The sequence below is a fragment of the Chelon labrosus genome (genome assembly GCF_963514085.1).
Source record: "Chelon labrosus genome assembly, chromosome: 13".
Classification (NCBI taxonomy): domain Eukaryota; kingdom Metazoa; phylum Chordata; class Actinopteri; order Mugiliformes; family Mugilidae; genus Chelon; species Chelon labrosus.
The window spans coordinates 19,669,452-19,697,048 of NC_140346.1; the positions used below are offsets into that span (position 1 = coordinate 19,669,452).

At 39.3% G+C, this 27,597-nt stretch overlaps 4 protein-coding genes across 4 annotated transcripts; all 4 read left to right on the forward strand.

The window, feature by feature from the left end:
* Positions 1-365: 365 nt before the first annotated feature.
* LOC311497843 (extracellular calcium-sensing receptor-like) lies at positions 366-5,299 on the forward strand (the record flags this gene model as incomplete). Its single annotated transcript, XM_084558207.1, has 9 exons — positions 366-1,538; positions 1,679-1,973; positions 2,117-2,203; positions 2,423-2,692; positions 3,042-3,236; positions 3,321-3,596; positions 3,859-4,086; positions 4,179-4,302; positions 4,389-5,299. The coding sequence occupies exons 1-9, from the start codon at positions 1,264-1,266 to the stop codon at positions 5,297-5,299; spliced, it is 2,661 nt and encodes an 886-aa protein (XP_084414333.1). The 5' UTR covers positions 366-1,263.
* Positions 5,300-8,532: 3,233 nt separating this feature from the next.
* Positions 8,533-12,654, forward strand: LOC311497844 (extracellular calcium-sensing receptor-like; the record flags this gene model as incomplete). The annotated part of the gene is made up of 9 exons (XM_084558208.1): positions 8,533-8,770; positions 9,008-9,302; positions 9,413-9,499; positions 9,855-10,124; positions 10,400-10,606; positions 10,699-10,974; positions 11,195-11,422; positions 11,526-11,649; positions 11,741-12,654. Exons 1-9 carry the CDS (start codon positions 8,535-8,537, stop codon positions 12,652-12,654), a joined length of 2,637 nt encoding a protein of 878 aa, XP_084414334.1. The 5' UTR covers positions 8,533-8,534.
* A 4,308-nt stretch (positions 12,655-16,962) lies between these two features.
* On the forward strand, positions 16,963-21,421 carry LOC311498612 (extracellular calcium-sensing receptor-like). The gene is made up of 9 exons (XM_084559273.1): positions 16,963-17,156; positions 17,395-17,689; positions 17,797-17,883; positions 18,231-18,500; positions 18,764-18,970; positions 19,058-19,333; positions 19,542-19,769; positions 19,873-19,996; positions 20,087-21,421. The coding sequence occupies exons 1-9, from the start codon at positions 17,047-17,049 to the stop codon at positions 20,995-20,997; spliced, it is 2,508 nt and encodes an 835-aa protein (XP_084415399.1). The 5' UTR covers positions 16,963-17,046; the 3' UTR covers positions 20,998-21,421.
* A 1,689-nt stretch (positions 21,422-23,110) lies between these two features.
* Positions 23,111-27,352, forward strand: LOC311498595 (extracellular calcium-sensing receptor-like; the record flags this gene model as incomplete). The annotated part of the gene is made up of 9 exons (XM_084559256.1): positions 23,111-23,570; positions 23,696-23,990; positions 24,143-24,229; positions 24,397-24,666; positions 25,033-25,239; positions 25,337-25,606; positions 25,907-26,134; positions 26,224-26,347; positions 26,445-27,352. The coding sequence occupies exons 1-9, from the start codon at positions 23,296-23,298 to the stop codon at positions 27,350-27,352; spliced, it is 2,664 nt and encodes an 887-aa protein (XP_084415382.1). The 5' UTR covers positions 23,111-23,295.
* Between the last annotated feature and the right edge of the window lie 245 nt (positions 27,353-27,597).

The window sequence follows — 27,597 nt, forward strand, 5'->3', positions numbered from 1 at the left end:
AAAAAAAAATCGCTTGACTGAGCTGGAGGCAATAAAGAAATGTTATTTAGATCACTGACATTATGATATCATTATTGCTTTTTCTAACATTTCGTTTTTAACATTTACTAAATTCAACTCCACGGAATTTAAATTACGAAAAAACAAACCAAAAAAAAACAGCTTTAACAATATGTAACACATCTGTTGATCTTGTAGTCTTGTTTTCCACCCTCAGTGATACAATTAATTAGTCCTAAACCTGTTATCTGGTACAAACCGTGGTGTCGTATCAAGGCAACTGTTCAACTGGTGGCAAAAAAATATATAAATAATGAATACATTGTACAACTGAAGTGGAAATAAAAAATCTTTAGGAAATATTAAATTTGGTCCTGGTGGGGGGTGACAATGTGGATTAGCATGGATTAGTTTTTACAGTTCATGAATAGTTTTAGATTCTAATCAGTATTGTCATTCATAACCATTTTTTTTTATCATCCACACCAAGTTTAACAAATATCGGAAAAATTTTAGTAGTAAACTTTTCTGTTGTTTTTAGGCAGATCCGATGTATAAAATATAAAGTAGTTAAATAAAGTCACCTGGCTTTGACAAATAAGTGCACTCACAACTAATGTGTTGAGGTAAATAACTAATTAAAGATACTCTTACAACTTGTAAGAGACCTATGTACTCGGTTGTGCGTATATCACGTAAGCACAAAAACAGCCCATCAGCCAAACAAACACTGCAGACAACAACTGCCTTTGCATGTGTCTGCCATCTAGTGGCCAGTTTACTTAAATGAGTTGAGATGTGATAATGAATAATTGTTGTTATGGTTAGCAAAGAATGGTCATTCTGATAGATAGCTATACATGAACATGATTTAAACAACATAACCTTATGGTTTACAAAAGCGTACTTGAAATTATGTATTGCTGCAAGATTAAACAATCCACAACTTTGTCTCCAATGTAATATACACATTGACATCCACCTAATGAAAATATAACAATAATGGCATACAGATAATGTACAAATTCCAGTCATATGTATCATTGCACTCAAATTATTCATATCTGGATTGGAAAGGTTACAAATATGGTTTTGGTGAGATGGTATTTACATAAATTCAGATTGAATATAAAATTATCCCAAATGATCATGACATCATTATTAGGCCCTGCCCCCTACTACCTTTTCCAACCTGATGGGTGGTGTGCAAGAATAAACAACACCTCAAATTCAATAAAAAGGGTAACAAAGCATTAAAATATCATGTTGACACTCCGCAGAGGTGTAAACTGGACTAAAGTCATGCAGCTGTTTTTACACACCAACATCCTCTTGCTTGTGTTGTTGGATTCCTGCTTTTCATCCTCTGCATCTGCCCCTATAGTTTCCTCATCATGTCAGCTACAGGGACAGTTTCATCTAAATGGGATGCGTAAGTCCGGAGATGTTATTCTGGGTGGACTGTTTCATAGCCACTTATTCTCTTTCTTTCCTGACCTGTCATTTACCTCAGAGCCTCATCAGCTTTCTTGTCATAGGTAAGTCTGGAGCTGCAAATCATGAATCATGAATAATTTACCAAGATGTGTACATTGTATATTTGCATGGCAAATGTAAGTTGTTGTTTCACGGTATATTTTTGAATTTTTCATAGTAAACAGTGGTATATTTGTGTTAGTTTTGATGTTCTAGGATTTAAGCAGGCCCAGACCATGGCCTTTGCTATTGATGAGATCAACAGAAACTCCAACCTGCTGCCTAATGTGACTCTGGGATACAGTCTGTACGATACATGTCTCACAGTCGCAATTGGATTCCGTGCAGCACTGTCATTAGCCAATGGTCAAGAAGAGCAAATTATGTTAGATGACAACTGTATAGGAAACCCTCCAGTCATAGGGATTGTAGGTGACTCTTCCTCTACACGTTCTATTGCCATCTCCACTGTCTTTGGTTTGTACAGAGTACCTATGGTAAGTTTTCTGCTTGACCATCTAATGATTCTTCTGAATAATTCAGATTTGATTTGAAATGTAATGTTAGTTGTTCACAAAGCATAATCAATCTCAAAATTTGAAAGACAAACTTTAGGATATATTGACTGTTTCTTTTACAGGTGAGTTATTTTGCCACATGTTCCTGTCTGACTGATCGGCAAAAGTATCCATCCTTCTTTAGGACGATCCCAAGTGATGCCTTCCAGGTGAAAATCTATCAACCAAAATTAAATGCAAAATGTTTCAGTAAAAAACATACTAATGAAATTAAGAATTATTTGTTTTTAGTAGATTGTTTTCAGTGTTTAATGACATGGTATTGTGTCAGAAAACAAAGCTGGGTGGCAATGATTAAACATGGTTCACTATGTGAAGTATTCCTCAGATATTTCACTGAAATATGATTCTACTCTGTGTTCACTCAGGTGCGTGCTATGATTCAGATTCTAAAGCACTTTGGTTGGACTTGGGCAGGACTGCTGATCAGTGATGATGCTTATGGACTCCACGCTGCCAGATCCTTCCAGTCTGAGCTGAGTCTATCTGGTGAAGTTTGTTTGGCTTACTCAGAGGTTTTGCCTTGGGACAATAACCCAGCTGACGCAAGGAGGATTGTGGATATGATGAAGAGATCAACAGCTCGTGTGGTCATAGTGTTTGGACATCAAAGTAACATGATTAACCTCATGGAAGAGGTTGGACTTGAAATATAACTGAATTGTACATTAATATAGTTATACAACTTTTTTTTGTATTTGTTAAAGTGAAAGGTTTAAGTAACAGTAACACTTTTGCCTGTGCACAATAAATATGTAGTTAACTAAAATAGTTTAACCTTTTCTGTGATGATTCCAGGTTGTTTTCAGCACAGTTTTAAAGTGAGATCTTTTTTATGAACATTATCCTGACCTGAAGATCCACTGCCCTATACTGTGTATAAATGAGTAGATCAAAGAAATCAACCATGTTTACAATATAATTCAGAAGACTGGACACAAAGTTAGTAGCCTGATAAAAGGAGTGTATTTTGTATAACATGCCCAGGTGGTGAGGCAGAATGTGACAGGCCTGCAGTGGATTGCAAGTGAAGCCTGGACAGCAGCTGATGTGCTCCAGACCCCTCATTACATGCCGTACCTGGCTGGTACTCTGGGCATTGCCATCCGTCGAGGAGAAATACCAGGGCTCAGGGACTTCCTGTTACAAACACGTCCTGCTCTATACCACAACGACAGCATGGTGAGATTTTAAACGTCAAAACTTTTAGTCATATGAATAGTATATTGCCATTGTTTATAACAAATAGTTTTTATTATATTTCAGGTACATAAGTTTTGGGAATTTGCATTTCAGTGTAGATTTGAACCACCTCCAGCAGGCTGGGTGGAAGGTGGGGGGGCACTGTGCACTGGAGAGGAAAATCTAGAGCTTGTGGAGACGGAGTTCTTGGACATTTCAAACCTCAGACCAGAGTATAATGTGTACAAGGCTGTGTATGCTCTGGCCCATGCCCTTGATGATATGCTGCAGTGTGAGCCAGGCAAAGGGCCTTTCAGTGGAAACAGCTGTGGGAATTTGCAAGGACTGGAGCCGTGGCAGGTGTGAGATCAAGTTTCACCTCATTTGTTGAGTAAATCCTCTACTCTAGTTGCTTACATAATACCATTTAGTCAAAATTTGTAAACTACTTAGCTAGTGCCTGAAACAAATTTCTCTCCCGAAATATCTGTTCATATACACTGTTATTAGTGACTTCATTATCAACCTAAAATCTTGGTAATACTGTTACACACTATATTTAGTCATGGATCTTTTTTTTCTGTCATCCTTGATTTACCTCTTTCTTTTTGCATTCTGACAGCTTCTGTATTACTTGGAAAAGGTCAACTTCACCACATCATTTGGTGATCAAGTGTCATTTGATGAGAATGGTGATGTCTTGCCAATATATGATATCATAAACTTGCTGTGGCTCCCTGATGGAAGAACTACAAATCAGAAAGTGGGTGAAGTTAAAAAGTCAGCCTTCAAAGGTGAAGAAGTTATAATTGATGAAGAAAAAATCTTCTGGAACTTTGAAAACAAAAAGGTTACCTCTGATTTTTTTTCAGACTGTCCCATGCATAACTCATTGTGGGAGTATACAGTAGGGTGAAATAACCAATAGTTTTCTCTTTTTAGCCACCCCGATCAGTCTGTAGTGAGAGCTGTCCTCCAGGGACCCGAATAGTAAGAAAGAAGGGACAGCCTGTGTGCTGCTTTGATTGCATCCCTTGTTCTGGAGGGAAGATCAGTAATGAAACCAGTGGGTGCTCATATTTCTCTATCTTTATTGTTATGTTGAGTATATTCCATCCCATATGTATCTCACTGTCTTCCCGTTTTTGTCAGACTCCATGGAGTGCATCAGTTGTCCAGAGGACTTCTGGTCCAGCCCCCAGCGTGACCACTGTGTTCCTAAGAAAACAGAGTTCCTCTCCTACCATGAACCTCTGGGTATCTGCTTGACAGTCACCTCATTACTGGGCACATTCATTTGTGCTATTGTCCTAGGAATATTTATCTATCATCGCAGAACACCTATAGTACGCGCCAACAATTCTGAACTTAGTTTCCAGCTGTTGTTGTCTCTTAAGCTATGTTTCTTATGTTCACTACTATTCATCGGACGTCCCAGAGTGTGGACATGCCAACTGAGACATGCAGCATTTGGGATTAGCTTTGTCTTTTGTGTATCATGCATCCTGGTTAAAACTATAGTGGTTCTGGCTGTGTTCAAGGCCTCAAAGCCAGGAGGTGAAAGCAGTCTAAAGTGGTTTGGTGCTGCACAACAGAGAGGTACAGTTCTGGTTCTTACTTTTATTCAAGCTGCAATCTGTACTGCCTGGCTTGTTTCTTCCTCACCAGCTCCTCATAAAAACACACAATACCACAAGGACAAGATAGTTTATGAGTGTGTAGTTGGGTCCACTGTTGGTTTTGCAGTTTTATTAGGTTACATTGGTTTACTGGCCTTCCTCAGTTTTCTGATTGCATTTCTGGCGAGAAATCTTCCAGATAGTTTCAATGAGGCCAAACTCATCACTTTCAGCATGCTGATCTTCTGTGCTGTGTGGTTGGCCTTTATCCCTGCTTACATCAGCTCTCCAGGCAAATATGCAGACACAGTGGAGGTATTTGCCATCCTGGCCTCAAGTTTTGGCCTCTTGGTGGCGCTGTTTGGACCCAAATGTTACATAATCCTGCTGAGACCAGAGAGGAACACAAAGAAAGCGATCATGGGTCGCGTTAACACCAACTAATCAAAATAAAATTCTTCTGAATCCCCAAAATGATCAAAATCAGTCTCATTAGTCTGTCATTATCAGTATTGGTTCCTGACAATTCTGCAAATGATGCAAAGCATATTGCTTAACGTGACCCGTTTAATTAGTAAATTACAGGCAAGCTAACTAGACATTGTCACATTGCACTGAACGGTTAAATTTTACAGATAACATAAAACAAGATAATCCTTTAATTTATCCCGCATAGGCAGCAATACCACAAGGCACCAATAGATGGCTGCTATCTATCAGTTAAGCTGCTTTTGATGTAAACTACTTTTGTATTAAGGAAAAATAAATATGCCCCTCATAATCGTTTTATTTGGTTTAATTTGGTTTAAAACGTTTAATTCTAGGATCAGCAAATCCAGGATAAAGAGGAAATAAAGAGACATTAAGCAGTGAAGTCAAAAGCAATTGCATTATTTAGCTTTTTTGAAACATTGCTCATCTCTCTTTTAACGCAGCAGAATGATCAGTTACCCTCCCAAGAGGGTTTTAGGCGTGTTTCTGAGTAGTTACCTCTCCATGGGAACTATGGCTAGTGTGCCTTCCTGACCCATTACTTTACACATGAATGTCCTGATTGCTAGCAACATGGCTTCCCTAGAATGATCTGGGCAATTTCCAACCACATTCAAATCATTCCAGAGGGTGGGATGGAAATCCTCTGGGACACGGCATGATGCTGACTGGACTATGTTAAGAGACATGATGCTGACTGGACTATGTTAAGAGACATGATGAACATCTGCAACAGTGACAATCCCTGACTGTTAGACAAACACTGTGATTGTATGTGGTTAAAAAAATCCCTCTTGTCCTCCCACTATGAACAAACAGTATGTCTACAGGGTCATGCCTCACATGGCAATAAGTGGCTACAGATCTTCAAGTATATAGTAAGTTTTTCTGGAAAGTATTCACAGCACTTCACTCCACATTTTGTTATGTTACAGCCTTATCCCAAAATGGTGGTGGTGCACCCCAAAACTGCAACCACAAAAAATATTTGTTTCAATTTACTTTATTGACCAGCATTCCTTTATTTTTTTCCTTTAATCTCAAGGGTTGAAAATATCCTGATTAATTAATGCGATAATCACATTATTTAATATATTTTGGAAGGTACATGTAATGTGGCTGGTATTAAGGCGGAACAAAGTTGCAGGGGAACAGTTGTGTGTCAGGTCGTTTCTGGGGATGAATTAAATGCGCACCTCAGGTGCAATCTTTACACCAAACAAGGAGGCAAAGTGTCCTTATTGCTGCTGCATTTTTCCTGTGTTCTACATGTCAGTAACTAGTAAAAATTACTGCAATTAACTGATTAAAACTGAGGTTTGTCGGTATAAACAATATTAGCATATTTTGCTAAAGGTTTGAACGCATTGTAGAATTTGTCGAAAGTTTGAGACACCACCACAGCATAAGGCGGCTATGTTTGTTTTACCTGCGTAAAGTCTTGCAGGCAGATTGATATGTTGTCCTTGATTATTAACCTTGCACAGAGTGTGTATTTATGCCCCTACATGAATTAATGATGGCTAATGGTTGAGACTGCACGTTTTTCAATAATTCTGTAATCCAACCACTTGATGAAATGTTTATTGTCAAAACTTTTTTGGCTTTTGTAAAGTAAAGAGATGCAAACTTGACACCAAACAGGGGGCAGTGTGTCCTTATTTGGCCAAACTTATGCTGAAATTAATATTGCAAAACTATGGATAACTGCCAACAGTGCTCTGCCTCGTACTGGGCACCATTTGTTTGGCATGTGTACTAAGGACACTAAATATTGGGGTTTGATCATAACTATCATTAATTAACAAAGAATGAACATAAAAACATACAAACTATCTCTGGTGTACCTTATACAGATGTTCCCAGAGATGCTGAACACTTGTTGGCCCTTTTAAATTCGCTATGCTGTCCATCTCATCCCAAACCATCTTGATTGGCTTTAGGCCAGGTCATCTGGCGCAGCACTCCATCACTCTCCTTCTTGGTCAAATGGCCCTTACACAGCCTGGAGGTGTGTTGAAAGTCATTGTCCTGTTGAAAAATAAATTATGGTCTGACTACATGCAAACCGGATGGGATAGCATGTTGTTGCAGCATGATGCTGTTCACCTTTTCTACGTCACACAAAGACACAGCGGTTGGAACCAAAGATCTCAAATTTGGACTCATCAGACCAAAGCACAGATGTCCATTGCTCTAATATCCATTCCATGTTTTTCTTGGCCCAAACAAATCTCTTCTGCTTGTTGCTTTTCCTTAGTGACCTTGACTTTTTGACCATAAAGGCCTGATTGGCGCAGTCTCCTCTGAACAGCTGATGTAGAGATGTGTCTGCTACTAGAACTCTTGTGTGGCATTGTTCTGGGCTCTAATCTGAGATGCTGTTAACTTGCAATTTCAGAGGCTGGTGACTTGTACCATCACTGCTATCAGTATTAGTTGCTGGTTGACCCCTGCCCCTTTTCTTTTGTTGATTACATTGTCACAATGATTGTTGCTTTTCACCTTGCTAAACTGTTAAAATACAGTTGTACAATGCTTACATATTTGGTGTACTTTTGTACTGCATGTTGCTGTATTTTTTAACTGTAAATAGTGCTATTTTTGTGTTTGTTTTGATGAACTAGGATTTAGGCAGGCTTAGGCCGTGACCTTTACTGGTGATGAGATAAAAAGAAACTGGGATTCAGTCTGTACAGTTTGCTGCTACCATCTAGTGGTCATTTTACTTTTTCTGATACAAAGTGACCACTCAGAGACAAAGATGTTTTTTTAAACTGTATGTTTTTTTCAGTTTTTTAAACAACAGTCTTCAATGGAAGAACATTTGTAATTTAAAACAAGTCAAGTACATGTAGATGTCTGATTAGAGGATGAAGCGGTGTAACTTCATCCACATCATAGCATGCACATTGACTTCTAATTAATGTGGCAAGTTCCCATAGAAGTGGGTCCCACCACTCAATTTTTGAAATGACAAGCAACTGTCATCTTCTTGGTGACATTTTTAAATGAATCGGCCTGAAAAACGAAAATAATGTCAAATGAAATGCATTTTAGGCCCTGCCCAATCTGCCTCTATGGGTGTTGTGCATGATTGAACAGCACTGCAAGTCAATAAAAGGAGATGACAAAGCTTTCAAACTTAGTGACTGAGCTCAGCAAAGGTGTAAACTTGGAGGAAAACATGCAGCCATTTTTACACACCAACTTGCTCTTGCTTATGTTGTTGTATTCCTACTTTTCTTCTGCAGCGTCCTCCTCTCCGTTCTCCTCATCCTGTCAGTTACAGGGACAGTTTCACCTAAATGGGATGCACAAGTCTGGAGATGTGGTTCTGGGTGGACTGTTTCATATCCACTTCTTTTCTGTCGTTCCTGACCTGTCTTTTACCTCTGAGCCGCAACAGCCTTCTTGCCATGGGTGAGTATGTTGAAAAAAACTGAAATGAGAAACTTGTAAAAATCAATGTCATTTGTTGAATGTATATTTGATAATCAGCACTTTCACAATAGTTAGGTTGTGCATTTCTGCCATGTACGCAAAGCAGTTATTTTAAAATATATGTTTCAACTAAATGTTACAATAACGATTCACCTGGCTCAGTTATATGCAAAATCTACACAGTTTCCATTGTAAAGTTTTGTATTATTGTGTTAGTTTTGATGTTATAGGATTTAGACGGGCCCAGACCATGGCCTTTGCTATTGATGAGATCAACAGAAACTCCAACCTGCTACCTAATGTGACTCTGGGATACAGTCTGTACGATAACTGTGTCAGGTTTGGAATCGGACTCCGTGCAGCACTGTCTTTAGCAAATGGTCAGGAGGAACGAATTATATTAGATGAGAACTGTGTAGGAAACCCTCCAGTCATAGGGATTGTAGGTGATTCTTCCTCTACACGTTCTATTTCCGTCTCCTCTGTATTAGGTTTGTACAGAGTACCTGTGGTAAGTTTTCTGCCTAATTATCTAAAAAATCTCTTGAATCATTTGTATTTAATTTCAAGATGAACAAGACTTCAAATAGTTTTAGAATATACTGTCTGTGTCTTTCATAGGTGAGTTATTTTGCCACATGTGCCTGCCTGAGTGACCGACAAAAACATCCATCTTTCTTTAGGACAATCCCAAGTGATGCTTTCCAGGTAAAAAAAAATTAATATATATATATATATATATATACACACACACAAACAAATTAAAATGGGAAACAGCATTGTTTTTCAAAATAAAAATCATTGTTATAAAAAAGAAAAAAGTATATTCTTCCCTTAAAACAGCATTGCTGTTTTGAAAAGAAAAAATACAGAATGTAAAAATATATCGTTTTTCAACTCTAATATCCGTTTTTGTTATGAAAGCCATTTTACTGTCTAAGACAGCAGAAGAAAAAAAGTCTGAAAGGCTCAAATCATTAAACATGTTTCACTGAGGAACATGTTTAGAAGATTTTTCCAATGAAACATGATATATGTATCCCCCTACTCTGTGTTCACTCAGGTGCGCGCTATGATTCAGATTCTGAAGCACTTTGGCTGGACATGGGCAGGTCTGCTCGTTGTTGATGATGATTATGGACTCAACGCTGCCCGATCCTTCCAGTCTGACCTGAGTCTGTCTGGTGAAATTTGTCTGGCTTACACAGAGGTTTTACCCTGGGACAATAATCTAGTTGACTTAAGGAGGATCGTGGATGTGATAAAGAAATCCACAGCTCGTGTGGTCATAGCGTTTGCACATGAGAGTTACATGTTGAACCTCATGGAAGAGGTAGGCCTTCAAATACAAGTTAAATGTAACTTAAGGAATTTAATAAATTGTATTTTTAATTGTCACTCAAAGTTCTCTGCTACACTTAAATATGTATGTAAACACATTATTAATTTGTAAGCCTTATTTCAATGCTGTTTATTTTTCAAGGTTTTAGAGTGAGATAACTGCCTCAGGAAAAAATTAATGAACTCAAATCATGAAGATATGCATCATCATATGTAAAATTGGCATGATGATATCTATATTTATATGTATTATAATATGATTCACAGGTCATAAGACAGAATGTGACAGGCCTGCAGTGGATGGCCAGTGAAGCCTGGACATCAGCTGATGTGCTCCAGAGCCCTCACCTCATGCCGTACTTGGGTGGCACACTGGGCATTGCCATCCATCGAGGAGAAATACCAGGGCTCAGGGACTTCCTGTTACAAATACGTCCTGATCTATATCACAACAACAACTATGGAAATAACACGGTAAGATTTTTCCCCAACAGGTCTAGTATTTACAATAATATTGTAATGTATTGTAATTTTTCAAACACATGCTTTGTTTATTTATATTTCAGGTGAATCAGTTTTGGGAATTCACGTTTCAGTGCAGATTTGCACCACCCCCAGAGGGCTGGGTGGAAGGCGGGGGAGCACTGTGCACTGGACAGGAAAATCTTGAGTCTGTGGAGACTGAACTTTTGGACACTACAAACCTTAGACCTGAGTATAATGTGTACAAGGCTGTGTATGCTCTAGCCTATGCCCTTGATAATATGCTGCAATGTGAGCCAGGCAAAGGGCCTTTCAGTGGAAACAGCTGTGGAAATTTACAAGCATTGGAGCCGTGGCAGGTGTTATAACACGTTAAACTCCAACTGTTTACTAAATTCTGTGCTTTATAATTTCAATTCAGTTCATTTTAGTATGAAGAAATAAATACATAGGATTAATTCAAAATTTTACTGGTAGAGAACTACAAGGGTTTGCCCTGCAGATATACCTGTGTATAAAGTATAACATTTATTTTTGTTATCTTTTATGTTTCTTTGGTTCTAATTTGGATTTCCACAGCTTCTACATTACCTGGACAAGGTCAACTTCACCACATCATTCGGTGATCAAGTGTCGTTTGATGCGAATGGTGATGCTACACCAATATATGATATCATGAACTGGCTATGGCTCCCTGATGGAAGAACTATAGTTCAAAATGTGGGTGAGGTTAAAAGGTCAGCCTTCAAAGGTGACGAAATTACAATTAATGAAGAAAAAATCTTCTGGAACTTTGAAAACAAAAAGGTTTTCAGACTTTTTTTCGGACCCACATTTATTTTACTGTGGCACTGACGCTTTGTGTAAAATACCTGATTCTTGTTTTCTATCTTTTCTTCTTTCCCTGTAGCCACCCTATTCAGTTTGTAGTCAGAGCTGTCCTCCAGGTACCCGAATGGTGAGAAAGAAGGGGGAACCAGAGTGCTGTTTTGACTGTATCCCTTGTTCTGATGGAAAGATCAGTAATGAAACCAGTGGGTGTTCATGTTTCAATTCATTTATTTAGACACAAATTTAGACATATTACATCCCATTTGTATCTTACTATCTTCTCCTTTTTGTCAGACTCTATGGAGTGCATCAGTTGTCCAGAGGACTTCTGGTCCAGCCCCCAGCGTAACCACTGTGTTCCTAAGAAAACAGAGTTCCTCTCCTACCATGAACCTCTGGGTATCTGCTTGACAGTCACCTCATTACTGGGCACATTTATTTGTGCTATTGTTCTAGGGATATTTATCTACTATCGCAGCACCCCAATAATACGTGCCAACAATTCTGAACTTAGTTTCCAGCTGCTGTTGTCTCTTAAGCTATGTTTCTTGTGTTCACTACTGTTCATTGGAAATCCTAGATTGTGGACATGCCAACTGAGACATGCAGCATTTGGAATCAGCTTTGTTCTTTGTGTTTCATGCATCCTGGTCAAAACTATAGTGGTTCTGGCAGTGTTCAAGGCCTCTAAGCCAGGAGGTGAAAGCAGTCTAAAGTGGTTTGGTGCTGCACAGCAGAGAGGAACAGTTCTGGTTCTTACTTTTATTCAAGCTGCAATCTGTACTGCCTGGCTTGTTTCTTCCTCACCAGCTCCTCATAAAAACACACAATACCACAAAGACAAGATAGTTTATGAGTGTGTAGTTGGGTCCACTGTTGGTTTTGCAGTGTTGTTGGGGTACATTGGTTTACTGGCCACTCTAAGTTTTGTAATCGCATTTCTGGCAAGGAATCTTCCAGATAGTTTCAATGAGGCCAAACTCATCACATTCAGCATGCTGATTTTCTGTGCTGTGTGGGTGGCCTTTGTCCCTGCTTACATCAGCTCACCAGGGAAATATGCTGATGCAGTAGAGGTATTTGCCATCCTGGCCTCTAGTTTTGGCCTCTTGGTGGCGCTGTTTGGACCCAAATGTTACATAATCCTGCTGAGACCAGAGAGGAACACAAAGAAAGCTATCATGGGTCGAAATACCACCAATTCATAAAATTAAAACTTTACCAATGTCTTCCATTGCATTTTGCACTGACCAAAATTATTTTACTGAACTGCAAGCAAAAGTAATGTTATCAAAATCACTTTGATTAGTACATCAGTAGTTCCCTCAGTAAAGAAAGACAATGTTGGGCAATTTTGCATTATTTCCATGATGACCCGATCAACTTCAATTAACAACAGGCTAACTAGACCTTGTTACATTGGATTGAACAGTTATGCCAGTGCATTCTGACATATCTGACCCAATGAGTTTGTCACAAATGTTTTGAGTGCTGAAGCTTGTTGACTTTTGGGTGATCAATAGTGATGATCAGTGGCATTTAGCCAGACACTGTGGTTGAAAAAATACCTTTCTTTCTTACTTTCATCGGCCATCACCCCTCTGCCCCACTCCAAAAATCACCCATAATCATTAGTCCTATATTCAACTTCAAAAATGTCTGTTACCTTCATAATTATTTTCAAGCCCCAGTGATAAAAACAATCACCCCTGTCCTATTATCAGCATGGGACATTAAATGACTACATCAGTTTGTATGTTATGGTCTGTTAATTTCCCCAAATATGACAAATGTTACTGGCCCAACATTCCCATTTCAGCGGGACAACCTTTTGGGTGAGTGACATTGGCTAGTAAATTTCCGTTATGGGAAGTAGTCACCCGAAAAGTGTGAGAATAAGCAGCACAAAGCCACTGCTGTGAATATGTCTACTGGGTAATGTTTCATGTGGTAAAAAGTGGCTTCGCACCTTGAAGTTATTGCATAGCAGATAACCAGATATAGTGCACTATAGTGTTCGGAAACACAAAATAAAGGCCTGGTTCACAAAAAGTTCAGACGGTGTTTCTCTCCTTCCTTCTCTCCCTCCACTGTGAAGTTTGTTCAGACACTGAAGCTAGTTACCAGCCAGTGTTGGTGTAGCACTGTGTGCTACATCATTCTCACAGACTCAATAGATTTACATTCCAGAGGACCCAGGACTGACTCCAGGGGCCTCATGTACAAAGACTTGCGTGGATTTCCTTGTAAAACTTGGCACACGCTCAGATTTAGAAGCATTTAGAAGCACATTTCCTTTGTACATCCCAATCGAGCGTACCCGACCCCTCCCTGTCCACGCCTCTTTTAAATATGCAACTCCCTGTCCGTGCCCCTTTTAAATATGGAAATTATATTTAAATTGACCCTGCACCTGAGATTCCCCTCTCTGCATGATCAGAAAACGAAAACATAAGAATGAATAAGACGGGGAAAAAGAAGAACTTCACAGAAAGCGAATTGGAGACACTACTCACTGGAGTGGAGATGTGCAAAAATATCCTCTTTGGCACGCTGCCACAATGTTGGTTACTTGCATTTGCGCATGATCTGTACATTGATGAATGAAAATGTTTCCTGTTGACATTTACAAATTCATGCGATGGCGCTTTTATAACAATGTGTGTGCAGTCGATAGCTCTGATTAAATTCAGAAAACCGTCTCTCGCTGCAAATTGCTCTTTAATGTTGACCTGTTCAGATGCATTGTATGGGAATCTGATATACCTGGCTGACATCCGGATAACTCCGTCCCACACTGCTGGCATGGCTCTGCTCAGGGTCGACTGGCTCAATCCCGATCGGTTGGCCAGCTCCCTCTGGAATGCCCCGGTTGCGAGGAACCCCAATGTGTTCAGTACCTGTACGGACACAGGCAATGCATTGCTTCTTGCTGTGTCGCGCTCCAATGCCGGCCACTGCTCTGCGCACAGTTCCAGAAGGATTGCCCTTGGGAACCTTAAGCGGCTGATGAGCCAGTTGTCGTTATTTGCCAGTAAATCATCTCTGTGTCTGAATACACACTCTCTTCTTATTGCACCATTTGCGATATCTTCTAATAATGCTAAAGCTGCCATTGTTGTTAATGACATTTTCTGCACCACTTTGCGCATGCTTTTATATCCATTCATATAATTACAGACACCTGAGTGTGTTAATTGTTCATCAGTGTTAATTGTTCGCGTGTCTCTGATGTGCACATCACAATAGTTTTCACAGTTTTATGATGACAGTTTCCCGGCATCACCTCTAAGTGTCGCCAAAGGATCGACATCTTTAGAATCCTACCTAGGCCAGCCACATCGTTGGCTTAGGCACATACAAAGTTCCCGGACATTTCACTCTCGATACATCTGAACTTTTCCATGAGCGAGAACGTACGTAACGTTTTTGTACGCACGCAACCTTTCGTACATGAGGCCCCAGGTCCCTGGGTAGCACTGCAGGCGGTCTAACATAAGACCTAAGTCTCTGGGCACCCATGTTTCTTCTTCCCCATCTCCACACAAAAACACACAATACCACAAGGACAAGATAATCAACTCATCACACTCAGCATGCTGATTTTCTGTGCAGTGTGGGTGGCCTTTGTCCCTGCTTACATCAGCTCACCAGGCAAATATGCAGATGCAGTGGAGGTATTTGCCATCCTGGCCTCCAGTTTTGGCCTTTTGGTGGCACTGTTTGGACCCAAATGTTACATAATCCTGCTGCATTATGTAACATGTTTATTGTCAAAACATTTTTGGCTTTTGTAAAGAGATGCAAACTTGACACCAAACGGGGGCAGTGTGTCCTCATTTGGCCAAACTTATGTTGAAATTAACATTATTATGAATAAGTGCCAACAGTAATTTGCCTCACATGGGGCATCATTTGTTTGGCATGTGTACTAAGGACACTAAATATTGGGGTTTGCCTATCATAACTTTCATTAATTAACAAAGAATGAATGTAAAAACATACAAACTATCTCTGGTGTACCTTATACAGGTGTTCCCAGAGATGCTGAACACTTGTTGGACCTTTTAAATTCACTATGCGGTCCATCTCATCCCAAACCATCTCGATTGGGTTTAAGTCAGGTGACTGTGGAGGCTAGGTCATCTGGCACAGCACTCTATCACTCTCCTTCTTGGACGAATGGCCCTTACACAGCCTGGAGGTGTGTTGAGAGTCATTGTCCTGTTGAAAAATAAATTATGATCCGACTAAACGCAAACCGGATAGGATAGCATGTTGCTGCAGCATGATGCTGTGGTAGCCATGCTGGTTCAGTGTGCCTTCAGTTTTGAATAAATCCCCAACAGTGTCACCAGCAAAGCACCCCCACACCATCACACCCCCATCTGTTCACCTTTTCTGCATCGCACAAAGACACGGCGGTTGGAACCAAAGATCTCAAATTTGGACTCATCAGACCAAAGCACAGATTTCCAATGGTCTATTGTCCATTCCATGTTTTTCTTGGCCCAAACAAATCTCTTCTGCTTGTTGCTTTTCCTTGACTTTGTGACCATAAAGGCCTGATTGGCGCAGTCTCCTCTGAACAGTTGATGTAGAGAGGTGTCTGCTACTAGAACTCTTGTGTGGCATTGATCTGGGCTCTAATCTGAGATGCTGTTAACTTGCAATTTCAGAGGCTGGTGACTTGTACCATCGCTGCTATCAGTATTAGTTGCTGGTTGACCCCTGCCCCTTTTTTTTAATTGACTACAGTGTCACAATGATTGTTGCTTTTCACCTTGCTAAACTGCTAAAATACAGTTGTACAGGCTTACATATTTGGTGTACTTTTGTACTGTATGTTGCTGTATTTTTTAACTGTAAATAGTGCTATTTCTGTGTTTGTTTCGGTGAATTAGGATTTAGGCGGGCTTAGACCGTGACCTTTACTGGTTATTAGATAAAAAGAAACTGGGATTCAGTCTGTACAGTTTGCTGCTACCATCTAGTGGTCATTTTACTTTTTCTGATACAAAGTGACAATTAGGAGACAAAGATGTTTTTTAAACTGTATTTTTTTTCTTTTTTTTTTAAATTACAGTCTTCAATGGAAGAACATTTGTAATTTAAAACAAGTAAAGTAGATATAGATGTCTGATTAGAGGATGAAGCGGTGTAACTTCATCCACATCATAGCATGCACATCGATGTCTAATTAATGTGGCAAGTTCCCATAGAAGTGAATATCACCACTCAAATTTTGAAATGACAAGCAACTGTCATCTTCTTGGTGACATTGATTGTTTTGTTTTTATGAAATGGCCAGAAAAATGAAAATAATGTCAAATGAAATACATTTTAGGCCCTGCCCAATCTGCCTCTATGGGTATTGTGCATGATTAAACAACAGTGCAAGTCAATAAAAGGTGATGACAAAGCTTTCAAACTTAGTGACTGAGCTCAGCTAAGGTGTAAACCTGGAGGAAGTCATGCAGCCATTTTTACACACCAACTTGCTTTTGCTTATGTTGTTGTATTCCTACTTTTCTTCTGCAGCGTCCTCCTCTCCGTTCTCCTCATCCTGTCAGTTACAGGGCCAGTTTCATCTAAATGGGATGCACAAGTCTGGAGATGTGGTTCTGGGTGGACTGTTTCAAATCCACTTCTTTTCTGTCTTTCCTGACCTGTCTTTTACCTCTGAGCCGCAAAAGCCTTCTTGCCATGGGTGAGTATGTTGAAAAAAACTGAAATGAGAAATTTGTAAAAATCAATATCATTTATTGAATGTATATTTGATAGTCAGCTCTTTCACAATAGTTAGGTTGTGTATTTCTGCCATGTATGCAAAGCAGTTTTTTTTTTAAATATATGTTTCAACTAAATGTTATGATAACTATTCACCTGGCTCATTATATGCAAAATCTACACAGTTTGCATTGTAAAGTTTTGTATTATTGTGTTAGTTTTGATGCTGTAGGATTTAGACGGGCCCAGACCATGGCCTTTGCTATTGATGAGATCAACAGAAACTCCAACCTGCTACCTAATGTGACTCTGGGATACAGTCTGTACGATAACTGTGTCAGCGTTGGAATCGGACTCCGTGCAGCACTGTCTTTAGCAAATGGTCAGGAGGAACGAATTCTATTAGATGAAAACTGTGTAGGAAACCCTCCAGTCATAGGGATTGTAGGTGATTCTTCCTCTACACGTTCTATTTCCATCTCCTCTGTATTAGGTTTGTACAGAGTACCTATGGTAAGTTTTCTGCCTAATTATCTAAAAAAATCTCTTGAATCATTTGTATTTAATTTCAAGTTGAACAAGACTTTAGTTTTAGAATATACTGTCTGTGTCTTTCATAGGTGAGTTATTTTGCCACATGTGCCTGCCTGAGTGACCGACAAAAATATCCATCTTTCTTTAGGACAATCCCAAGTGATGCTTTCCAGGTAAAAAATAATAATAATAATTATATATATATATCCATATATATATACAAATTAAAATGTGAAAACAGCATTGTTTTTCAAATTAAAAATCATTGCTATAAAAAAGTATATTCTTCCCATTAAACAGCATTGCTGTTTTGAAAAGAAAAAATACAGAATGTAAAAATATATAGTTTTTCAACAATAATGTCCATTTTTGTTATGAAAGCCATTTTACTGTCTAAGACAACAGAAGAAAAAAAGTGTGAAAAGCTCAATTCATTAAACATGTTTCACTGAGGAACATGTTTAGAAGATTTTTCCAAGGAAACGTGATATATGTATCCCCCTACTCTGTGTTCACTCAGGTGCGCGCTATGATTCAGATTCTGAAGCACTTTGGCTGGACTTGGGCAGGTCTGCTAGTTGTTGATGATGATTATGGACTCAACGCTGCCCAATCCTTCCAGGCTGACCTGAGTCTCTCTGGTGAAATTTGTCTGGCTTACACAGAGGTTTTACCATGGGACAATAATCGAGCTGAATTAAGGAGGATCGTGGATGTGATGAAGAAATCCACAGCTCGTGTGGTCATAGTGTTTGCACATGAGAGTTACATGTTGAACCTCATGGAAGAGGTAGGCCTTCAAATACAAGTTAAATGTAACTTAAGGAATTAAATAAATTGTATTTTTAATTGTCACTCAGAATTCTCTGTTACAGTTAAATATATATGTAAACACATTATTAATTTGTATGCCTTATTTCAATGCTGTTTAGTTTAAGGTTTTAGAGTGAGATCACTTCCTCAGAAAAAAAATTAATGAACTCAAATCATGAAGATATGCATCATCATGCATGATGATATCTATATTTATATTTATTATAATATGATTCACAGGTCATAAGACAGAATGTGACAGGCCTGCAGTGGATGGCCAGTGAAGCCTGGACATCAGTTGATGTGCTCCAGACCCCTCACCTCATGCCGTACCTGGGTGGCACACTGGGCATTGCCATCCGTCGAGGAGAAATACCAGGGCTCAGGGACTTCCTGTCACAAATACGTCCTGATCTATACCACAACAACAACTATGGAAATAACACGGTAAGATTTTTCCCCAACAGGTCTAATATTTACAATGATATTATAATGTATTGTTTCAACCACATGTTTTGTTTATTTATATTTCAGGTAAATCAGTTTTGGGAATTCACATTTCAGTGCAGATTTGCACCACCCCCAGAGGGCTGGGTGGAAGGCGGGGGAGCACTGTGCACTGGACAGGAAAATCTTGAGTCTGTGGAGACTGAACTTTTGGACACTACAAACCTTAGACCTGAGTATAATGTGTACAAGGCTGTGTATGCTCTGGCGTATGCCCTTGATAATATGCTGCAATGTGAGCCAGGCAAAGGGCCTTTCAGTGGAAACAGCTGTGGAAATTTACAAGCATTGGAGCCATGGCAGGTGTGATATCACGTTAAACTCCAACTGCTTACTAAATTCTGTGCTTTATAATTCAGTTCATTTTAGTATGAAGACATAAATACATAATTAAAAATTTTACTGGTAGAGAACTACAAGGGTTTGCCCTGCAGATATACCTGTGTGTAAAGTATAACATTTATTTTTGTTATCTTTTATGTTTCTTTGGTTCTAATTTGGATTTCCACAGCTTCTACATTACCTGGACAAGGTCAGCTTCACCACATCATTTGGTGATCAAGTGTCATTTGATGCGAATGGTGATGCTACACCAATATATGATATCATGAACTGGCTGTGGCTCCCTGATGGCAGAACTATAGTTCAGAATGTGGGTGAGGTTAAAAGGTCAGCCTCTAAAGGTGACGAAATTACAATTGATGAAGGAAAAATCTTTTGGAACTTTGAAAACAAAAAGGTTTTTTGACTTTTTTACTGACCCACATTTATTTCACTGTAGCAGTGATGCTTCGTGTAAAATACCTGATTCTTGTTTTCTATCTTTTCTTCTTTCCTTACAGCCACCCTATTCAGTTTGTAGTGAGAGCTGTCCTCCAGGTACCCGAATGGTGAGAAAGAAAGGGGAACCAGAGTGCTGTTTTGACTGTATCCCTTGTTCTGAGGGAAAGATCAGTAATGAAACCAGTGGGTGTTTATGTTTCAGTTTATTTATTTATTTTTAATTTAGACATATTACATCCCATATGTATCTCACTATCTTCTCCTTTTTGTCAGACTCCATGGAGTGCTTCAGTTGTCCAGAGGACTTCTGGTCCAGTCCCCAGCGTGATCACTGTGTTCCTAAAACAACAGAGTTCCTGTCCTACCATGAACCTCTGGGTATCTGCTTGACAGTCACCTCATTACTGGGCACATTTATCTGTGCTATTGTTCTAGGGATATTTATTTACCATCGCAGCACACCTATAGTACGCGCCAACAATTCTGAACTTAGTTTCCAGCTGTTGTTGTCTCTTAAGCTATGTTTCTTATGTTCACTACTGTTCATTGGACGTCCTAGATTGTGGACATGTCAGCTGAGACATGCAGTATTTGGAATCAGCTTTGTTCTTTGTGTTTCATGCATCCTGGTTAAAACTATAGTGGTTCTGGCTGTGTTCAAGGCCTCAAAGCCAGGAGGTGAAAGCAGTCTAAAATGGTTTGGTGCTGCACAGCAGAGAGGAACAGTTCTGGTTCTTACTTTTATTCAAGCTGCAATCTGTACTGCCTGGCTTGTGTCTTCCTCACCAGCTCCTCACAAAAACACACAATACCACAAGGACAAGATAGTTTATGAGTGTATTGTTGGGTCCACTATTGGTTTTGCAGTTTTATTGGGTTACATTGGTTTACTGGCCACTCTTAGTTGTGTAATTGCATTTCTGGCAAGGAATCTTCCAGATAGTTTCAATGAGGCCAAACTCATCACATTCAGCATGCTGATATTCTGTGCTGTGTGGGTGGCCTTTGTCCCTGCTTACATCAGCTCACCAGGGAAATATGCTGATGCAGTGGAGGTATTTGCCATCCTGGCATCCAGTTTTGGCCTCTTGGTGGCGCTGTTTGGACCCAAATGTTACATAATCCTGCTGAGACCAGAGAGGAACACAAAGAAAGCTATCATGGGTCGAAATACCACCAACTGATGAAATTAAAACTTAAAATTCAGTAATGTAAGAGATTCTCTTTGTATTTTGTGTTCACATTTAATCACCTGACTGAACTAGATGAAATAAAGAATTTTTTTTATGGGCCAAGGAGCCACCAACTGATAAAACTAGTACTCCATATTCTTAAAATTCAATATATGTGATTCACTTTGTATTTTGCATTGAACAGTCATCACTTGACTGCCTCAGTCATATAGTTCATTAAACTATCTTTAATTATATTTAACCTGTTTTCAACTGATTGTTTACTTTTACATTCTTAAAAATTGAAAGACAGCCAATGTGGAATTAACCAGTCAGTGCAATTGTATAAGTAGTTCGTTTCATATTTATGATACTGCGTATATCAATCACTGAACTTGGAACTAGGAGGGTGACAGTGTCAATTAGTACAACACGTAGATGTTAAATTCAGGCAGCACAATGTAAACATCCTAAAACACTGTTGGGCCTCATTGTATCGAATCAGGAATAACAACAGTAAAGAAAACAAATAAATATGTCATGAATCAAATTTTAAAAAGCAATTGCCATAAAACGTTCTACATTACGATTAATTGTCACTGTCCTCATGAATTTACCACAAAATCTAGGAGGCATTAATAATTAATAAGTAAAATCATACCTCAAGTAACATTTTTTTGATAACCATTGAATGCAATGTTGCTCTACCTTTCAAGGCGCACAGAGTCTTCCTACCTAGACTATGTCCATGCACTGACCATTAATGTCATAAAGCAGACTGGACTGACTGTTATCTGTTAAGTTTCTACACAGCACATGATATATGATATACACTGCCTGGCCAAAAAAAGGTCACCTCCTGGATTTAACTAAGCAAATAGGTACAAGCCTCCTATTGGATAATTACAGCATGGGTGATTATCTTTCTGCTGGCAACAAGTTTTTTTAACTGATGCAATGAGTAGCTTCTCATTTCTTAAACACCATGTCGAAAGACACATCCTGTGGTCATGGAAAAGATGTTAGTCTGTTTGAGAAAGGTCAAATAATTGGCATGCATCAAGTAGAGAACACCTCTAAGGAGATTGCTGAAACCACTAAAATTGGGTTAAGAACTGTCCAACGCATTATTAAAAACTGGAAAGATAGTGGGGAACCATTGTCTTCGAGGAAGAAATGTGGTCAGAAAAAAATCCTGATTGATCGTGATCAGCGATCACTTAAATGTTTGGTGAAATCAAATCGAAGAAAAACAACAGTAGAACTCAGGGCTATGTTCAATAGTGAAAGTAAGAACATTTCCACACTTACAATGTGAAGGGAACTCAAGGGACTGGGACTGAACAGCTGTGTAGCCTTAAGAAAACCACTAATCAGTGATGCTACCCGGGATAAAAGGCTTCAGTTTGCTAGGGAGCATAAAGATTGGACTCTGGAGCAATGGAAGAAGGTCATGTGGTCTGATGGGTCCAGATTTATCCTGTTCCAGAGTGATGGAACATCATCCCTAGTGCCTACTGTAGAAGCCTGTGGGGGCAGTGCTATGATCTGGGGTTGTTGCAGTTGGTCAGGTCTAGGTTCAGCAACATTATGTGTGCTGGAAAAGGCTTTGCTCAGTGATCAGACTCTCCTATCATTAATACAAGATCTTGGTGAAAAATGAATGCAACACTGAATGGAAATAAATCTTGTGACACTGCAGAAGCTTATCGAAACAATGCCACAGCGAATGCGTGCTGTAATCAAAGCTAAAGGCAGTCCAACAAAATATCATAACTTTTTTTTTTTGGTGGCGACTCTTTTTTTGGCCAGGCAGTGTATGTTTCAGGCAGATACCACATCTCATAAATCAAACTACCCTTTATTTTTGTATGCTGCTTCCATCTAGTGGTCATTTTACAGAGGTTTGTTAATATGCGGTAGTGGTTATGATTTTCACACACACACGGCTATTTTATCAGAGCTTTTTGGTTGAAAATGTATATTTTACAGTTCATGTAAAGTACATGTAGATGTCTTTCTAGAAGATGAAATGGTCTATAATGTCACCTGTAATGTAACATACACATTGTCACTCAATTTGGCATGCAAATATATATACGAATCACCATACAGCACAACTCAAATTTGAATTGGCAAAGTTTCTAACATGGACTTGGAGAAATGATTTACATTATTTCTGACTGAATGCGTAATTAATGTCAAATGAAATACACTTTAAGCCCTGCCCTGATTTGCCATAATGGGTTGTGTGAAAGATTAAACGGCACTGTGAGTCAATAAAAGGGGATGACCATGCTTTAAAACATAATGACTGAGCTCAGCAAAGGTGTAAACTGGACAAAAGTCATGCAGCAATTTTTACACACCCACTTGCTCATGCTTATGTTGTTGTATTCCTACTTTTCTTCTGCAGTGTCCTCCCCTCCGTTCTCCTCATCCTGTCACTTACAGGAACAGTTTCATCTAAATGGGATGCACAAGTCTGGAGATGTGGTTCTGGGTGGACTGTTCCAAATCCACTTCTTTTCTGTCTTTCCTGACCTGTCTTTTGCCTCTGAGCCGCAACAGCCTTCTTGCCATGGGTGAGTATGTCAGGGAAACAATAGCTCAATTGCTTGCAAAACGTATAGTTGTGCAGTTTGTATATGTCTTATATTTATCGAACCCTTTTGTATTCTTCACTGAAAATTGTCTTACTTTTGTGTAGTTTTGATATTCTAGGATTTAGGCAGGCCCAGACCATGGCCTTTGCTATTGATGAGATCAACAGAAACTCCAACCTTCTGCCTAATGTGACTCTGGGCTACAGTCTGTACGATAACTGTCTCAGCCTCGGAGTTGGATTCCGTGCAGCAATGTCATTAACCAGTGGTCAAGAGGAGAATATTATATTAGATGAAAAATGTGTGGGAAACCCTCCAGTCATAGGGATTATAGGTGAATCTTCCTCCACACGTTCTATTGCCATCTCCACTGTGTTAGGTTTGTACAGAGTACCTATGGTAAGTTTTCTGCTTAAACACGCAATAATCCTCTCGAATCATTGTTTAAATGTTTGGTTTGAAAAGCAAACCAAAGAAAAAAGTGACAGAGCCTGTAGCATCTTCGAGTTGTTGTTTTTTTTTTTTTAGTGTATATGGTCTGTCTTTTACAGGTGAGTTATTTTGCCACATGTGCCTGCCTGAGTGACCGGAAAAAGTATCCATCCTTCTTTAGGACAATCCCAAGTGATGCTTTCCAGGTGAAAACACTAAGATATATGACAATATAATATACAGACATATTAATATATTGTGGTATTGCAGCTGCATTGTTTGACATTGGTCATTGTGTAACCTATTAATCAGATATTTCACTGAAAGTTCATCCTGCTCTGTGCACATATCCCTCTCCTCTGTGTTCTCTCAGGTGCGCGCTATGATTCAGATTCTAAAGCACTTTGGTTGGACTTGGGCAGGTCTGCTGATCAGTGATGATGATTATGGACTCCACGCTGCCCGATCCTTCCAGTCTGACCTTAGTCTGTCTGGTGACGGCTGTCTGGCTTACATTGAGATTTTGCCCTGGGCCAATGATCTAGTTGAACTAGGGAGAATTGTGGATGTGATGAAGAAATCCACCGCTCGTGTTGTCATAGTGTTTGCACATGAGAGTCACATGATTAACCTCATGGAAGAGGTAAGACTCGAAATGCAACTTGATGTATATTTGTGTAATATCTAAAAAGTTACATAATTATAATTTGATATAATTATACAACTTTGTGTCTCTTTGTCTGATTGAAATCTGAATGTTGCTGAAATATGTAAAGACCAAAATAATGTACTTAACATGATTTAACATGTTTTAACATTTTAGTTGCTAATATTGATGTTTTAGGGGATACAGTCTCATCCTGAGAATAATCATGATTAAAAGCAGTTATGAACATGAGCATTACTTTAGTGTGTAAAATGGATTGCACCTGTCATGAATGAGTAAAACAAGAACCTTTAGGCAAAATAAAATATCATAATTATATATTTGTTATAATTTGATTCACAGGTCATAAGACAGAATGTAACAGGCCTGCAGTGGATGGCCAGTGAAGCCTGGACAGCAGCTGCTGTGCTTCAGAGCCCTCACCTCATGCCGTACCTGGGTGGCACACTGGGCATTGCCATCCGTCGAGGAGAAATACCAGGGCTCAGGGACTTCCTGTTGCAAACACGTCCTAATCTACACCACAACAACAGCTATGAAAATAGCACAGTGAGATTTTAACCCTGCAACCTTAAGTTTAACTTTGCCAATAATATTCTGCCATAGTTTGTAACAAAACAACATTTTTTTATTATTATTATTTCAGGTGAATCAGTTTTGGGAATTCACATTTCAGTGTAGGCTCGCTCCAGTAGGTGGGGTGGAAGGTGGAGAAACACTGTGCACTGGAGACGAAGACCTAGAGCTTGTGAAGACTGAACTCTTGGACATTTCAGATCTAAGATCAGAGTATAATGTGTACAAGGCTGTGTACGCTCTGGCCTATGCTCTTGATTTTATGCTGCGATGTGAGCCAGGAAAAGGGCCTTTCAGTGGAAACAGCTGTGGCAGTTTACATGCACTGGAGCCATGGCAGGTGTGATATCAAGTTACACTTCACCTGCTGACTAAGTCACATGCTCTATAATTTCTCCCATTTAGTTTGAGGATTAAATACATGAGATAGAAGATTTTTAAAAATGTATTCGTGGAAATGCAGTATTATTAATGATGAGATTTTGCGTTGAAGCAAATGGTTTGTTAATGAATACACACAGAAATTACTTAATGTGATGTGACAAATATATAGTGGGTATGACTGTAGTGATTGTAATATGACATTACGCTTTTTCTGTTTTCTTCAATTTTCCTCTTTCTGTTTTGGGGATATTGACAGCTTATGTATTACCTGGAAAAGGTCAACTTCACCACATCATTTGGTGATCAAGTGTCATTTGATGAAAACGGTGATGCAACGCCAATATATGACATCATGAACTGGCTGTGGCTCCCTGATGGAAGAACTGTAGTTCAGAATGTGGGTGAGGTTAAAAAGTCAGCCTTCAAAGGTGAAGAAATTACAATTAATGAAGACAAAATCTTCTGGAACTTTGAAAACAGAAAGGTTTTTTATCCCATCTTCCATCACATGTGTATCTAATTGTAGCAGTGTTTCTCAGTTTAACATAACCAAGACTTGTTTTCTCCCTATAGCCACCCCGCTCAGTTTGTAGTGAGAGCTGTCCTCCAGGTACACGCCTGGTGAGAAAGAAGGGGGAACCAGAGTGCTGTTTTGACTGCATCCCTTGTTCTGAGGGAAAGATCAGTAATGAGACCAGTGGGTGTTTATGTTTCAATTGTTTTATTTATTTATTTATTTTAAGTTAGACGTATTACATTCCATATTTATCTCACTATCTTCTCCTTTTTGCTAGACTCCATGGAGTGCTTCAGTTGTCCAGAGGACTTCTGGTCCAGCCCCCAGCGTGACCACTGTGTTCTCAAGAAAACAGAGTTTCTCTCCTACCATGAACCTCTGGGTATCTGCTTGACAGTCACCTCTTTACTGGGCACATTTATCTGTGCTATTGTTCTAGGGATATTTATCTATCATCGCAGCACACCTATAGTACGCGCCAACAATTCTGAACTTAGTTTCCAGCTGTTGTTGTCTCTTAAGCTATGTTTCTTATGTTCACTGCTGTTCATTGGACGTCCCAGATTGTGGACATGCCAACTGAGACATGCAGCATTTGGAATCAGCTTTGTTCTTTCTGTCTCATGCATCCTGGTCAAAACTATAGTGGTTCTGGCTGTGTTCAAGGCGTCAAAGCCAGGAGGTGAAAGCAGTCTAAAGTGGTTTGGTGCTGCACAGCAGAGAGGAACAGTTCTGGTTCTTACATCTATTCAAGGAGCAATCTGCACAGCCTGGCTTGTATCTTCTTCACCAGCTCCTCACAAAAACACACAATACCACAATGATAAGATAGTTTATGAGTGTGTAGTTGGGTCCACGATTGGTTTTGCAGTGTTGTTGGGTTACATTGGTTTACTGGCCACTCTCAGTTTTCTGATCGCATTTCTGGCAAGAAACCTTCCAGACACCTTCAATGAGGCCAAACTCATCACTTTCAGCATGCTGATCTTCTGTGCTGTGTGGGTGGCCTTTGTCCCTGCTTACATCAGCTCACCAGGCAAATATGCAGATGCAGTGGAGGTATTTGCCATCCTGGCTTCCAGTTTTGGCCTCCTGGTGGCGCTGTTTGGACCCAAATGTTACATAATCCTGCTGAGACCAGAGAGGAACACAAAGAAAGCTATTATGGGTCGAACCGAATCATAAAGGCCGGACTTCGTCTTTCCTTTATAAAATATATTACATGCAGGAAAATTGTTTAATAGTAATACCATTTAATATTTTTAAGAAAGTAGTTCTGATACCAAATATATATTGTGAAAGTTGAAGCATCATAACATGTTGATCTTATGTGTTATACTATTACTTGCTCCTAATAAATGCATAACAAAAGTTCACAACGTACTGTTATATAAATGGTCATTTGACCTGTCTGAAGCAAAATCACAGTG